The sequence below is a fragment of the Anomaloglossus baeobatrachus genome, chromosome 1 (assembly GCF_048569485.1).
Source record: "Anomaloglossus baeobatrachus isolate aAnoBae1 chromosome 1, aAnoBae1.hap1, whole genome shotgun sequence".
In the NCBI taxonomy this organism is placed as follows: Eukaryota; Metazoa; Chordata; class Amphibia; order Anura; family Aromobatidae; genus Anomaloglossus; species Anomaloglossus baeobatrachus.
In genome coordinates, this window is record NC_134353.1 from 582641138 (window position 1) to 582658043 (window position 16906).

Below are 16906 nucleotides of genomic sequence, written 5' to 3' on the forward strand. Positions count from 1 at the left end.
AAAATTACGGGGCTGCACATCAAGCTCTGCTACTGTAGAGTGGCCACGGCCGGGTATTGTATATTCGGCCACTATTAAAATCAATAAGAGGCGGATCTGTAGCACCCAGTCGCCGCCAGTATTTGTGCAGTTTCTGCTGCCGATAACGTGAAATCTGATGGTGTGGGTGCCAGATGTCATACCCCTCCCGATCATACATTGATGATCTATCCTAAGGCGGGCTTTGCACACTACGACATCGCAGGCCGATGCTGCGATGCCGAGTGCGATAGTCCCCGCCCCCGTCGCAGCAGCGATATGTGGTGATAGCTGGCGTAGCGAAAGTTATCGCTACGCCAGCTTCACACACACACTCACCTGCCGTGCGACGTCCCTGTGGCCGGCGACCCGCCTCCTTGTATAAGGGGGCGGGTCATGCGGCGTCACTGCGACGTCACACGGCAGGCGGCCAATCGGAGCGGAGGGGCGGAGATGAGCAGGATGTAAACATCCTGCCTACCTCCTTCCTTCCGCATATCCTACGGAAGCCGCAGTGACGCCGGTAGGAGATGTTCCTCGCTCCTGCGGCTTCACACACAGCGATGTGTGCTGCCGCAGGAGCGAGGAACAACATCGGACCATTGCGTCAGTGTAATTATGAATTACGCCGACGCTGCAGCGATGATACGATTACGACGCTTTTGCGCTCGTTAATCGTATCATCCAGGCTTTACACACTGCGATGTCGCATGCGATGCCGGATGTGCGTCACTTTCAATTTGACCCCACCGACATCGCACCTGCGATGTCGCAGTGTGCAAAGTGCCCCTAAGGATCCATGTTAAAGTAATGGACAACCTCTTTAATGATCTGATGCTTCAGACCTTTTTTTACCACTTTGTAAAGCAGAGATTTGACTTTACGCCATTGTACTCATACGTCCACAACCTCCAACGCTCAGCTGTATGTTATGTGACAGGTCTTGATCCTCTTGAACAAATGTTAGAACACACAAAACAGCATCCAGTTACACAGGCAGAGGACAACAATTCTCAGTTCTTTTTTTTTTTACACAGGGCTATTTTTGACGGAGGCTTCTGTTGATTGCAAAGTTTAGTCCTGCCAGTTTTTTGGCAACCCCCTGTCCTTGTTCAAAGACTTGCATTTGCTATGCATTGTACAGACACATGAGTCATGAGAGGGAGGGAGAGTGACCTGTGGGATAAGCCAGTAACCGTACTTGTTGCAGTAGTGCTCAGAAGTCTACTGTAGTACATAGGGATAATAGTGCGGAGCACAGGGAGAGTGAATCTCATACACTACTATATTCATTTCCAGCTTTTCCATGCAGGACTAGTCATTGACAGGAGGAAGCATTTAACAGGCTTGAAGACTGAGGTTTCCAGGACTATCAGAAGTTCAGAGGAAATAAGTTACTGCAGTGGAATCTCACCCAGGGAGGAGCTCATCGCCCCCTTCTCTTGGGATTCCCTTTTATCCTGACTTTCAGCTTGTTTTCCTCATCTAAAGTGAAAGGAAGGTTTCAGGGATCATTGGAAGGGAGGAGAGCATGGAGGTGAACCCCATCCCAGTTGTAACGGTGCAGACTGTCCCCTATGATGATCAGAAACCTGGGAGCAATGGATTTAGGAAGCCGACTGCTATTTTTGAAAGCAAGAAAAACTATCTGCAAAACTTTATCCAGAGTGTACTGTCTTCTATAGATCTTCGGGATCGACAGGGATGTACTATGGTAGTGGGCAGTGATGGCAGGTACTTCAGCAAGACAGCCACTGAGATCATTGTACAGATGGCAGCTGCCAATGGGGTAAGGCTGGTTTTCTTATTGTAACTCATTCCCAGCTGTATAAAAAGTAGGTTTCGTCTTTTCAGAGCTGGATTTCATAGTTTGTAGGAGATTGTCTACCTATTCTTGCTAGGGTTGTCAACTGTCCATAAATTCCAAAACATGGCGCTTTGTTCCAATATCCGTAAAAAAAAAAATCAATGTCTTCGACTGTGATAGCTGAGCTTGTGCAGGGCATTCTGATTCTAATTGTCATCATTTTCAGGTCACAGTAATGTCTTCCTATCAATATTATGACCTATGTACAACTATTACTTATAATCTTCGTGATTCATTATACTTTTTTGATTCGTCGGTAAAAAACGTTGTCCATGATTTTTGTCTGTAATAGAATAAAAAATCAAATTTGCAACCCTGGTTCTCCCTAACTTCACATATATACAGTAGTAAGAATTTGTATATATGACTATTGCAAATCAAACTCACCAATGCAAATCAAGAGCCGAATGAAAAATAAATGGATAGTACACGGATTCTATATTTACTGTTTAATGGACAAGAGAGGCCAACATTTTTTGTTTCATACATGAAAAATGGAGGCAACAAGGATCGTAAAAACTGACACTTGACTCAAAAATGGTTCCAGTACACTGAATAAAATGCAATGATTGACTGCGTGATTTTCGCAGGTGAAACAAGTTAGAGAGGACCTGTCACCCACTGCTCCCAACAAATATTTCATATTTGAAGCCCCTCCCGACATATGACATGCTGGCACATTTTATGTTGGATCCTCATGTATGGTGGACTCAGGAGATGACAACTGTGATACCAATATTGCAGTAACAGCAGAGGCTGGCCAGGGCGAGTTGCGATCACAAATATTTATCCTTTCAAATAAGTTGGAATCTTATAAAAGCATCATTTTGTCTACTGTATATACTGCAATACAATTTTATTGTAATCCCTCACACAGCTCCACAGATGAATTTTGGGAAAAATATTCTATTGCATTGAATGGCAAAAAGAATATACTCATTCATAACTATAACTCATCCCACAAAAAACAAGAACGGGTTAAATCTGTCATATAGTTCTAGATATACATCTTTTTATTTAGTCATACTTTTAATGGTTTCTAGGGGGTGATGCTCATAGGGTAATACTGCAGTCAAGCCTATAGACCACGCCATTAGAAAATCCAGTGAACCACGCCACCTGTAAAGGCTATCAAAATTTACACTAACTAAAAGGCCCCGATCTCTGTAGCAATATAGCGGATATAAAAAAAGAAAAATAACGGACTACTCAAGGGAACAGCATGTATAAATTAGAGCAAAAACTAGACTCATGACCTAGGGACAGATCCTCATTAAATATGTTTTATATTGTATGCAAATGTCACATAATTAAGTATTGCATTCCAAAATAGAACCAATTTTACATAAAAAAGTGCAGTAATTGGTGTATGAATCCAGCCTTATAATGTATTTAGAGAGATCCTGTCATCAGCATTACTTACCTTAAACTAATGATGTGTATGTAAAGGCACTTTAAAGGGAATCTGTCACCAGGTTTTTGCTAATTCATCTGAGAGCAGCACATTGTAGGCAAAGAGATTCTGAAACTAACCATGTTTAACTTGGATTACGGTGTGCAGCCATTTTGACAATATCTAAGAATTGAGTGTAGCTGAGCTTGTAGCTGTTCCAGCCCACACCAGGCTCTCAATAGAATTTGTGCATTGACTGTGAGGGGTCAATCACAGGAGGGGGTGTGTCTGACTGCCTGCACAAGCCAGGAGTCACACCAATGTTAATCACAGAGCAATAAATCCTTTAGTTTAGATAAACAATAGCTGGCACACAGATAAAAGAAGCACAGATGTTTTTTCCTTTTTAACCCTTGCAGCATGCTGCCGTCAGCTTACATTGGAAAATCCTGGTTACAAATTCCCTTTAAAGGGACTCTAGCAGCACAGAATGACTGTTCACACCAAGTACAGGCCCTCGTGCATCATGGTGGGGCAACTCATTTAAATACTGTACACCTTTCCACTTGCTTGTTCTCCTTCTATTTCTGCCCCTCTCAGGCTCTATGAAGCCAGAGCTGTAATCATAGAATAGGGGAGGGGGGTGAAGACTGAGGGAAAACCAGCAGGTGGAAAGGTGCCAGTAAATGATTATCCCCAACATGATACAAGAGCACCTGTATTTGGTGTGAACGGTCATCCTGTGCTGATAGAGTCCTTTTAATGCTGAGTAAATCCTTCCCTTTCCTATAGAAATCAGTTTTGCTGTTTTAGAAAAATTGATAGTTGACATCTGCCTCTGACTGACAACTTACTTGTTTCTGGGAAATGTCAGTCAGAGTCAGGAGGCAGGCGGCGGATGGGGAAAAGGCATACAGGGCAGGAGAGCTGTAAGTTTAGTACCACCCCACTGTATTTACAGCTCATTAGCATACAATGTCATCTATGGATTTCAATAAAACAGGAAAACTGATTTCCTCAAGGAAGGCAAGGATTTAATTAGCATTAAGGCTTCCTTTACATAAATGCTACCTGTTTGGGGTATAAAATCCTGATGACAGGCTCTCTTTAATTACCTATGGTTTAAAACTGACAGTACAGAAAAATAAAGGGGCGTGACCAGCACTTCTGTCCATAAAATGTCTTCTGGCGGAGGAACATGTGACCAGATTCGTCCTTGAGTTTCCTCCAATAGAGAAGCAGCTCTCCCATGTGAGGTGTTTTACAATTGGAGGAGGCTGATCAACACAGCTGGTCACACGCTCCTCCACCAGCAGACATTTTATGGACAGAAGAGCTGGTCGGTGTCTGAGGAAAGCTATACTAACAAGAGTAAAGGCTGCTTTACACGCTGCGATATTGTTACCAAGATCGCTAGCGTGCGTAGACGCCCCCATCAGTTGTGCGACACGGGCAAATCGCTGCCCGTGGCGCACAACATCGCTCAGAGCCGTCACACTACTTACCTGTCTAGCGACGTTGCTGTGACCAGCAAACCGCCTCCTTTCTAAGGGGGCGGTTCGTTCGGCGTCACAGCGACGTCACTAAGCGGCCGGCCAATAGAAGCGGAGGGGCGGAGATGAGCGGGACGTAACATCCCGCCCACCTTCTTCCTTCCTCATTGCCGGTGGACGCAGGTAAGGTGAGGTTCCTCGTTCCTGCAGTGTCACACATAGCGATGTGTGCTGCTGCAGGAACGACGAACTACATTGTACCTGCAGCAGCAACGATAATTGGGAATAGGGGGGCATGTCACCGATTAGCGATTTTGAACGTTTTTGCGACGATTCAAAATCGCTCATAGGTGTCACATGCAACGACATCGCTAAAGCGGCCGGATGTGCGTCACAAATTCCGTGACCACAACAAGATCACTTGAGCGATGTCGTAGCGTGTAAAGCTGCGTTAAGCCAAAACCAGGAGTGGGTAATAAATACAGAAGTGGTGCCCATGTTTCTATTATACTTTTCCTCTGATTGTTCCACTCCTGGTTTTAGGTGATAAATACTGAGGTAAAAAACTCATCAAATACTCAACATGTGCATGTTGTCTTATAAAACACCTCCTCGGTTGATCAGCTGTACTGTACCCCTTGGGTGTCTCTTCTTACAACGATAGTAAACAGCTGATTTTGCCAGAGGGCAACTACAGCCAAAAAGACAGTGTCCCTGCAGATGAAAGGCTATTATATGTTGTACAAACACAGCACTAGAATGACAGCAGCTTGTACAATATGACTTTCTTCTGGCTCATACATGAGCTAATCTTTATGGCACAACCACTATAAAGGAATAATGTAATAAAACCTGGATTTTAACATTAGAAATATTCATTAGAGAGTTCTTGAGACTGCTGCAGACAACTAACGGCAGCAGAGTTCTCCGTGTGTTACTCACATGGAATAGAACAACTTTTTACATGTAAGCCTAATTACTGGTTGGGCCACCCTTAAGGCTACTTTACACGCTGCGATATCGGTACCGATATCGCTAGCGTGGGTACCCACCCCGATCTGTTGTGCGACACGGGCAAATCGCTGCCCGTGCCGCACAACATCGCCCAGACATGTCACACTACTTACCTACCCGGCGACGTCGCCGTAACCGGCGAACCGCCTCCTTTCTAAGGGGGCGGTTCATTCAGCGTCACAGCGTCGTCACAGCTGCGTCACTGAACCGCCGCCCAATAGAAGCGGAGGGGCGGAGATGAGCGGGACGAAGATCCCGCCCACCTCCTTCTTTCCGCATAGCGGCCGGGAGGCAGGTAAGGAAAAGTGCCTCGTTCCTGCGGTGTCACACGGAGCGATGTGTGCTGCCGCAGGAACGAGGAACAACATCGTTACTGCTGCAGTAACGATTTTTGAGAATGGACCCCCATGTCACCGATGAGCGATTTTGCACGTTTTTGCGATGATGCAAAATCGCTCATAGGTGTCACACGCAACGGCATCGCTAATGCGACCGGATGTGCGTCACCTATTCCGTAACCCCAACGAGTTCGCATTAGCGATGTCGTAGCGTGTAAAGCCCCCTTTAGCAACAACTGCAATCAAGCATTTGCTATAACTGTCAATGAGAATTTTACAATGCTCTTGAGGAATTTTGGCCCATTCATCTTTACAGAATTGTTGTTATTCAGCCACATATGAGGGTTTCCAAGCATGAAGTGCCTTTTTAGAGTCATGCCACAGCATCTCAATTGGATTAAGGTCAGAACTTTGACTAGGCCACTCCAAAGTATTAATTTTGTTTTTTTAAGACATTCAGAGGTTGACTTGCTCGTGGTTTTTGGATCATTGTGCTGCTGCATAAACCAAGTGCACTTCATCTTAAGGTCACGAACAGATGGCCGGACATTCTCCTTAAGGATTTTTTGGTAAACAGCAGAATTTATTGTTTCATTTACCACAGCAAGTCTTCCAGGTCCTGAAGCAGCAAAACGGCCCCAGACCACTACCACCACCATATTTTACTGTCAGTATGATGTTCTTTGTCTGAAATGCTTTGTTACTTCTAGACTAGATGTAATGGGACATGCACCATCCAAAAAGTTCAACTCTTGTCTCGTCAGTCCACAGAGTATTCTCCCAAATGTCTTTGGGATCATCAAAATGTTTTCTGGGAAAACTCAGATGAGCCTTTATATTCTTTTTGCTCAGCTGTGATTTTTGTCTTGAAACTTTGTCATGCAGGCCATATTTGACCTGACTTTTTCTTATGGTGGAGTCATGAACATTGACATTAACTGAGGCAAGTGAGACTAAGGCGGGCTTTGCACGTTGCAACATCGGTAACAATGTGTTACCGATGCTGCAGCGATAGTCCCGCCCCCGTCGCACGTTCGATATATAGTGAAAGCTGTCGTAGCGATTATTATCGCTACGGCAGCTTTACATGCACATACCTGCCGTGCGACATCCCTCTGGCCGGCGACCCGCCTCCTTCCTTAGGGGGCGGGTCGTGCGGCATCACAGTGACGTCACACGGCAGGCGGCCAATTAAAGTGGAGGGGCGGAGATGAGCAGGATGTAAACATCCCGCCCACCTCCGTCCTTCTCATTGCAGCCGGGAGGCAGGTAAGGTGAAGTTCCTCGCTCCTGCGGCTTCACACACAGCGATGTGTGCGGCCGCAGGAACGAGGAACTACATCGTACCTGTCGCTCCCCCGGCATTATGGAAATGTCGGAGGCTGCAGCGATGATACGATGACGACGATTTTGCGCTCGTTCATCGTATCATCTAGGATTTACACACTACGACATCGCAAATGACGCCGGATGTGCGTCACTTTCGATTTGACCCCACCGACATCGCACCAGCGATGTCGTAGTGTGCAAAGCCCGCCTAACAGTTATTTGGATGTTGCTGTGGGGTCTTTTGTGATCTCTTTGATGAGTTGTCACTATACTCTTGAGGCAATTTTGGCCAACTGGCCATTCCTAGGAAATTTCACCACTGTTCCATGTTTGCGCCATTTATGTATAATGGCGCTCACTGTGGTTCACTAGAGTCCCAAAGCTTTAAAAATGGCTTTATAACTTATCGTGATTGATAGAGCGCAACTACTTTGTTTCTCATTTGTTCATGAATTCCTCTGGATCGTGGCATGATGTCTAGCTATTTAGGATCTTTTGGTCTACTTCGATGTGTCAGCCAGGTCCTATTTAACTGATTTCTTGATTGAGAACAGATATGACAGTAACCAAGCCTGTGTGTGGCTAGGGAAATTGAACTCAGCTTCCCAAAAATGTGATAAACCACAGTTAATGTATGTTTTAAGATAGGGGTGGAGAACCTTATTACTGTCGGGGGCTATTTGAAATTTTCTACCAAACTTTGGGAGCCACACTAAATTATCAACTTGAAAATTACCCTGCCATATTTGGTCAAACAATTAATTAACTCACCTCTACTGTGGTGGCCGGAGCTGCTTCTCTTTGCTGTGATGTTAGGTGATATTAGGTGTTAGGTGTTGTTTCTCGCAACTGCTTTTCCAGGTTAGTCTCGGTCTGAAGAGGCTAGGGTCATAGACATTACAGGAGACACTTTGACATATACATCACAGGAGATGCTGGGGTGCATAAATTACAGGAGATGCTGGGGTACACACATCACAGGAGAGGCTGAGGGCATATACATTACAGGAGAGGCTGGGGACATATATATCACAGGAGACACTGGAGGCATATACATCACAGGAGACGCTGGGGCATATATGTGCCGCCCCCGTGCTAGATCTACGGTACGGCTCGAGGGGTTCTCCGGACTCGGGGTTCGCGCGGACACTCCGAATAAAAGGGGACGTATTTATACGGGATTGGTTGTAGAATGTCTGTGACGCCACCCACGGTGTGTGGTGAGATGTAGCACCACCGCTGCCGCTGAGGGGCTCCCGGGGACATTGGGCTGGCAGCTGGATGTTAAATCCTCCGTGGGTAGGCATGGATGTCCCGGGGCCCAGTGTCTCTATGCTGAGGATGGTGATTGCAGGGGCTGGCGCACCCGGTCAGGCCAGGGATGTTACTCATGGTCGAATAAAGCCCACAAGTCCTGTGGTAAACAAAAGTGATGGTGGCCGGCTGCCGCAGACGGGTGTATCTGATCCCACACCCGGGTTGGTAGTCAAAGTCTCTCTCCTCTGCACTCAGTATTTTGTAAGTGGGACTTCCCGGTGTGAAACACGGGAGTCCGCTCCCGGTCCTTTGATTGGGAGCCGTGCCCGTCTGACGCTGATCCTTGGGATCTACGGGCCCTGGCGGTGGCCCTATCCCTCTCTGTGGGTGGTTGTCTACTTTTCGGGACTTAGGTTGGGACAGGGCCTAAAATCCTGCCCTCAATTGGTTAATTAGCTAGGCCGTCGGTGCCGGTCCTGGTTTCAGGGTCCAAGTACCCCCTCTGTGCACACGGTTTCCGGATCGGTTCTCCGGTGTCGGTATCAGCGGGCTCCAAACCTGTCCCGGTCCACCTCAGATCTCCGGCTGCCGTCTTCCCGTCTCCTGCAGATCCTGGCTACCATCTGCCACCTAGCCAAGGTGTCAGGGCTCCGACCCTGGCACCTGCCAGACTTCACCTCCAAACTTGAACTCAACCTGATCTGATCTGCTCTGATCTTATCTGACTGTTTTCTCGCCCTGAGCTCTCCAGACTAGAGTTGAGCGCGGTTCGAGGTTCTCCAGTTCGCGGTTCGAGTGATTTTGGGGGCTGTTCTAGATCGAACTAGAACTCGAGCTTTTTACTAAAAGCTCGATAGTTCTAGATACGTTCGAGAACGGTTCTAGCAGCAAAAAGCAGGGCTTTTTACAGCTACAGTGTGCAGGAGCCATCGCTGGCAGCCTGCCAGAAGCTGGTAACCAAGATAAACATCGGGTATCCAAGCAAAGTGCTTTGGTTAGTAACCCGATGTTTATCCTAGTTACGTGCAGGAAGCCCACACTTCCCCGCTCAGCTCGCTCCGCCCCCTCCTGCCCGCGGCATGTACACACGTACGTACACACACACACACTCTGCACACACACTCTGCACACATGGTCCCGCTCGGCTTACCTGCGGTGATGAAGTCCCGCCATCTCGACCTCAGCGCTGTCACTGTCCTCAATGGCCGCCACTTGTCACATCACCTTCTCTCGCTTCCGACCCGAGACTGACTAGCGGTGACGTCACGGGCCTCTCGCGATACTTGGCTGTGAAGGCGGCGGTCATTGAACTCAGTGACAGGTGCTGTCGGCAGTGCAGGAGATCAGCGCAGGTAATGTACCTCGCTGACAGCAGCACTTGTCATGCCCTGCAGTGACCTGGGCTGACCCATTGATGTTAGCTCAGGTCACTGCATTGCTCTCCCAGCCAATGGGGAACATTCTGCTCTTCATTGACTGGGACAGTGTGGATCGTCATGGCAACCCCTTGGATTACACCAGACCTGGATTTTTTTTTCTTTCTAATAAATTGGTTAAAGAGGGAATGTTTTAGGGAGTGTTTTTTCAAATAAAAATGTGTTTGTCGTCTATTTTTTTTTATTACTGACTGGGTTGGTGAAGTCGGGTATCTGATAGACGCCTGACCTCACCAACCCCAGGGCTTGATGCCAGGTGACATTACACATCTGGTATTAACCCCATATATTACCCCGTTTGCCACCGCACCAGGGCGCGGGATGAGCTGGGGCGAAGCACCAGGATTGGCGCATCTAATGGATGCGCCACTTCTGGGGCCGCTGCGGCCTGCTATTTTTAGGCTGGGGAGAGTCCAATAACCATGGACCTCCCTAGTCTGAGAATATCAGACCCCGGCTGTCTGCTTTACCTTGGCTGGTGATCCAATTTTGGGGGGACCCCTACGTGTTTTTTTTTTTAATTATTTATTTAATATAAAATAACAGCGTGGGGTGCCCTCAGTTTTGGATTACCAGCCAAGGTGAGGTTGCCAGCTGTGGTCTGCAGGCTGCAGCCGTCTGCTTTACCCTAGCTGGCTACAAAACTAGGGGGAACCCTACGTCATTTTTTTTTTCATTTTTTTGGCTAAATACAAAGCTAAGCACCCCTTAGTGCCACATGAAAGGCACCAAAGGGTGAAAAATTACAAAATGCAGGAGAGTGGGACATTATGTGTCTTTCTGCCATTATAATGACAGAAAAGACTGATATGAAGTGCACAAGCACAAGAAAATCACCAGAGTGCTCTACGCTGTGAAAAGCCATAGAAAATGGCACTGGAGTGAACATGTGACCGCCTCATGTAGGATGAAGCTATGGATCCTGGGTAATTTTATGCATTTTCCCTCCTTCAGTTTTTTTGCAGTACACAAAAAAAACGAAGGCACACGGATGACAAACAGATGACATACGGACCGTCTACGGAACGGAAACGGATGCCACACGGATGCACCCGTGAAAAAAACGGACTGTTTTTTGCAGACCGCAAAAATGGATCGGTCGTGTTAATGTAGCCTTATTCTGATCTGCCGTTTATAAACAGCAGGCAGAAATAAGTGAATAGTGCCCCCCAGCATCAGAAAATCTCCGGGGTTTCAGGGCTAGCTGAGACCCTGGAGATCATGATTCAGGACGTTTTTTCCGGTCCCCGCTCATGTGATCACAGGTATACACCGTACACCGATGATCACGTTACAGTAAATGACAGCGCCGGTAAAAAATTATTTATCTCCCATCTGGCATGAACAAACATTTCTTCTCTACTTCTTCTCCACTTCTCCACTTCTTCTCCACTTCTTCTCCACTTCTTCACTTCTTCTCCACTTTTTCTCCACCTTTTCTCCACTTCTTCTCCATTTTTTCTCCACTTTTTCTACATTTATTTCTCCACTTTTTCTCCACTTTTTCTCCACTTTTTCTCCATTTTTTCTCCACTTTTTCTCCACTTTTTCTCCACTTTTTCTCCATTTTTTCTCCACTTTTTCTCCATTTTTTTCTCCACTTTTTCTCCACTTTTTCTCCATTTATTCTCCACTTCTTCTCCACTTCTCCACTTTTTCTCCACCTTTTCTCCACCTTTTCTCCACTTTTTCTCCATTTTTTCTCCACTTTTTCTACATTTTTTTCTCCACTTTTTCTCCACTTTTTCTACATTTTTCTCCACTTTTTCTCCATTTTTTCTCCACTTTTTCTCCACTTTTCCTCCACTTTTTCTCCATTTTTTCTCCACTTTTTCTCCATTTTTTCTCCACTTTTTCTCCATTTTTTCTCCACTTTTTCTCCATTTTTTCTCCACTTTTTCTCCATTTTTTCTCCACTTTTTCTCCACTTTTTCTCCACTTTTTCTCCATTTTTTTCTCCATTTTTTCACAACTTTTTCTCCACTTTTTCTCCGTTCTTTTTCTATGGTCGGTCTACCCATTAGCTCTGCCATGCATAGTGTAGCTCTACACCTACTGCACATGTTACTTTATGATTGACATCTCTTTCGTACCAGAGCTGTCTAAGCCTACTCTGACCCCATATTTGTCATTACTATATTGTCCTTGTACTGTATTATGACATTTGTATCATGTGTTTCATTTCTTGCTGTGTTGCAATTTTTTTGCTGCATCCCAATTGTACCTCTACATTGTTCGAGTTTATGTTATTGTTCTCTCACTCTTATGTGATACTGATTATTGTCATTTTTCATGATTACATGCAGATAAGTCCAATCTGACGAAGGCTCAGGCCGAAACGTCATTTGTAACTTGTTTTGGACAAAAACATATATGCTTATGAAAATTTTTTTTTTCTTAATATGGACCAATAAAGAGTGATTTTGCATTACTATCCGTTGTGACTTACTGACTTAGTCAGGGAGATTTAGAGTACCGAGGTTACTCACTAATTTTATCTATTATTACCTCTGAGCACCTATATACCAGTGAGCAGAGCTTCCTCTACAGTAGTTCTCCTGATTAGGCATGCCCTTACCTCATGAGCAGGGCATTGCAGCTTTGGTAGCAACCATTACGACATGGACTCTGCTGCTGTGGACCCGGGGAGAGTGAGTGCAGATTCATTGCACCCACACTCCTCACATGAAGGGTCCCACTCCTAGAAAATGGGGGATACGTTCCCTGAGTGTCTCCCCCCCATATTCTAGACGGTCCAGAGTCGTCGTGGGACCCCTTTATTTTTTTTCTTACAATAAATTGGTGAAAGAGGGAATGTTTTGGGGACTGTTTTTTCAAATAAATTTCTTTTGTCGTTTTTTTTTTTTTGTTAGTACTGACAGTTTATGATGTTGGGTATCTAATAGATGCCATGACATCACAAACTGCTGGGATTGATCTCAGGTGACTTTACAGCTAGTATCAACCCGATTTATTACCCCGTTTGCCACTGCACCAGGGCACGGGATGAGCTGGGGTGAAGCGCCAGGATTGGCGCATCTAGTGGATGCGCCACGTCTGGGGTGCCTGCGGCCTGCTATTTTTAGGCTGTGAAGGCCCAATAACTATGGACCTTCCCACCCTGAGAATACCAGACCACAGCTGTCCGCTTTACCTTGGCTGGTGATCCAATTTGGGGGGGACCCTACTTTTATTGTGTAATTATTAATATTTATAAAATAATTATAAAAAAGAGCCTAAGGGGACCTCCACATTGGATCCCCAACCACGGTAAAGCTGCCAGCTGTGGTTTTCAGGCTACAGCCGTCTGCTTTACCCTAGCTGGCTATCACAAATGGGGGGACCCAACGTCATTTTTTTTTTAACTATTTTTTAAATAGAAAAAATTAATGGGCTTCCCTGTATTTTGATTGCCAACCAAGGTAACGGCAGGCAGATGGGGGTGGCAACCCATAGCTGTCTGCTTTATCTGCGCTAAGAATCAAAAATACCGCGGAGCGCTACGTCATTTTTTTAAAGATTTATTTTTACAGCACTGTGATGTCCAGCAATCAAAATACAGGGAAGCCCATTTTGTTTTTAGTTATTTAAATGAATAATTAAAAAAAATATATATGGGCTCCCGCTGCATTTTTTGTATTGCTAGCTAAGGGTAATCCAAGCAGCTACTGGCTGCTAACCCCCACTGCTTGGTGTTACCTTCACTGGCAATGTAAAATCCAGGGAAGCATTTTTTATTTTTTTTGCCAAAAAACTACAAAAAAAGGACGTGAGCTTCGCCATATTTTTGTATGCTAGCCAGGTATAGCAGGCAGGTGCTGGAAGAGTTGGATACAGCGCCAGAAGATGGCGCTTCTATGAAAATGCCATTTTCTGAGGCGGCTGAAGACTGCAATTCGCAGCAGTGGGGCCCAGAAAGCTCAGGCCAACCTGTGCTGCGGATTCCAATCCCCAGCTGCCTAGTTGTACCTGGCTGGACACAAAAATGGGGCGAAGCCTACGTCATTTGTTTTCTAATTATTTCATGAAATTCATGAAATAATAAAAAAAGGGCTTCCCTTTATTTTTGGTTCCCGGCCGGGTACAAATAGGCAACTGGGGGTTGGGGGCAGCCGTACCTGCCTGCTGTACCTGGCTAGCATACAAAAATATGGCGAAGCCCACATAATTTTTTCAGGGGGCAAAAAACTTCTGCATACAGTCCTGGATGGAGTATGCTGAGCCTTGTAGTTCTGCAGCTGCTGTCTGTCTGTATGGAGAAGAGCAGACAGAAGCTGCAGAACTACAAGGCTCAGCATACTCCATCCAGGACAGAAGTTTTTTGCCCACCAAAAAAATGACGTGGGCTTCGCCATATTTTTGTATGCTAGCCAGGTACAGCAGGCAGCCACGGGCTGCCTCCAACCCCCAGTTGCCTATTTGTACCCGGCTGAGAACCAAAAATATAGGGAAGCCCATTTTTTTAAATTATTTCACTTATTTCATGAAATAATTAAAAAACGAATGACGTGGGCTTCGCCCCATTTTTGTGTCCAGCCAGGTACAACTAGGCAGCTGGGGATTGGAATCCGCAGCACAGGTTAGCCCGAGGTTTCTGGGCGCCTCTGCTGCGAATTTCAGTCCGCAGCCGTCCCAGAAAATGGTGCTCTCATAGAAGCGCCATCATCTGGCACTGTATCCAACTCTTCCAACAGCCCTGGAGCCGGGTGGCTTGTTGGGTAATCATGAGTTAACACTGGCTTTGTTTTACTAGCCAGTATTAAGCCAGAGATTCTTAATGTCAGGCACGTTTGACCCGGCCATTAAGAATCTCCAATAAAGGGTTAAAAAAAAGACACCACACAGAGAAAAAATACTTTAATAGAAATAAATACACAGACACATTAGAGACTCCATCTTTATTACCCCCTGTCAGCCCTCCACGATCCTGCTCTTCTGTCTTTCTCGTTCAACAAATGCAGCTCTGCTACATCACTGCTGCATGGGGGAAGACGCTGCTTCCCGTGGAGCATTCACTCCGTGAAAGCTGCACGGGAAGCAGCGTGCAGCCTTCACTCCGTGAGTGATCAGTGTTGCTAGCGGTAACAGCGGTAACGCTGACAGACGCGTTACCATAGCAACGGTGCTCCCGGAGCCGCGGTTAGCAACGGTGATCTCCGTTAATGACCGGCTGTGTCAGCCGGTCCCTAACGGAACGGGGAGTCGACCGTGTGCTAGAGCATGTCTCCGGTACACGGCGATACACACATGTGCACCGTGTACTGGAGAGATGCACTTGCAGGTCCTACATGACGCGTCATAGTCATGTGACCAGTCTGTAGCCAATGAGATAATAGCCACGTGACTGGTCACATGGCTATTTTGACGTTACGATAGGTCCTGCATCTCTGCTGGCAGTGCCGGTCACCGGGAGGATTCAGCGATCATCGGATGGAATAGCGGCAGGAGACAGAGTGCAGGAGGGATCGCGGGGACCGGTAAGTGTTATGGCAATGTTTATTAACTGTATGTGTACATTTATAATGCATTTTTATGTGTTTGTGATTGCCTCCCATTATAGCCTATTGGTTCGAGTTCGGTTCGTCGAACGTTCGACGAACCGAACTCGAACGGGAGCTCCGTTCGGCGAACCGACCTCGAGCCGAACCGCGACCGGTTCGCTCATCTCTACTCCAGACCCCTAGGTGGGTATTTCCAACTGCCTGGTCCCGCCCACTGGTGTGTCCATCCTTCCCTGAGGGGGCGTGACTAGGGTTTCAGGTTGGCTGATTTAACCCCTTTGTGGGATAAGTGTTATGCAGGGGCCTATATGTACAACTACCTGGTTTTCCAGTGCGCTACATATACATTACAGGAGATGCTGGGCATATACATCACAGGAGATGCTGGGGCATATACATCACAGGAGAGGCTGGGGCATATACCTTACAGGAGGGGCATATACATCAAAGGAGATATACATCACAGGAGAGGCTGGGGAATATACATCATGGGAGAGACTGGGGAATATACATCACAGGAGGGATATATACATTACAGGAGAGGCTAGGGGCATATACATCACACCAGATGCTGGGGACGTATACATCACACCTGGCACTGGAGCATATACATCACAAGAGGGGCTGGGGCATATACATCACATTAGATGCTGTGGCATAGACATCACTGGGGAGGCACATATAGCACTGGGAAAGTACGGACAGCACTGGTGGAGCACGGACAAGGACAGCACTGGTGGCAGCACGGATAGCACTAGAGGGGTATGGATAGCACTGGCGGTGGCACGGACAGTACTAGTTGGGAGCACGGACAACACTAGGTGGCAGCATGGACAGCACTAGGTGGCACATACAGAACTTGGCAACACAGATAGCAATAGGGGGCACATACAGGACTGGGTGACAAGGACAGCAATAGTGGTGGCACGGACAGCACTAGGCGGCACAGATAGCACTGGCGGTGGCACGGACGTCACTAGGTGGCAGCATAGACAGCACTAGGAGAGCACAGATAGGCCTGGGGGAGCATAGACATCACCAGTAGGGCATGGACAGCACTGGGGGGGCACGGAGAACAGTACACAGCACTGGAGTGGCAAACAGCACTGGGAGGGTTCAGAGCACTGGGGAGCACGGATATCACAAGGGGGCACAGACAGGACTGGGGACATGGACAGCACTGACTGTGGCTTGGACAGCACTGGCAGTGGCACGGACAGCACTAGGCGGCAGCACGGACATCACTTCACTAGGTGGCAG

General features: G+C 46.7%; 1 protein-coding gene across 1 annotated transcript in view; it reads left to right on the plus strand.

Annotated features, from left to right (window-relative positions):
- Positions 1 to 1181: 1181 nt before the first annotated feature.
- The window catches only part of PGM5 (phosphoglucomutase 5), a 359677-nt gene continuing 343952 nt past the window's right edge, over positions 1182 to 16906 (plus strand). The window contains exon 1 of the mRNA XM_075317778.1: positions 1182 to 1807. Within this exon, the coding sequence (XP_075173893.1) occupies positions 1550 to 1807 (258 nt within the window). The 5' untranslated portion in view covers positions 1182 to 1549. The remainder of the gene's footprint in view (positions 1808 to 16906) is intronic.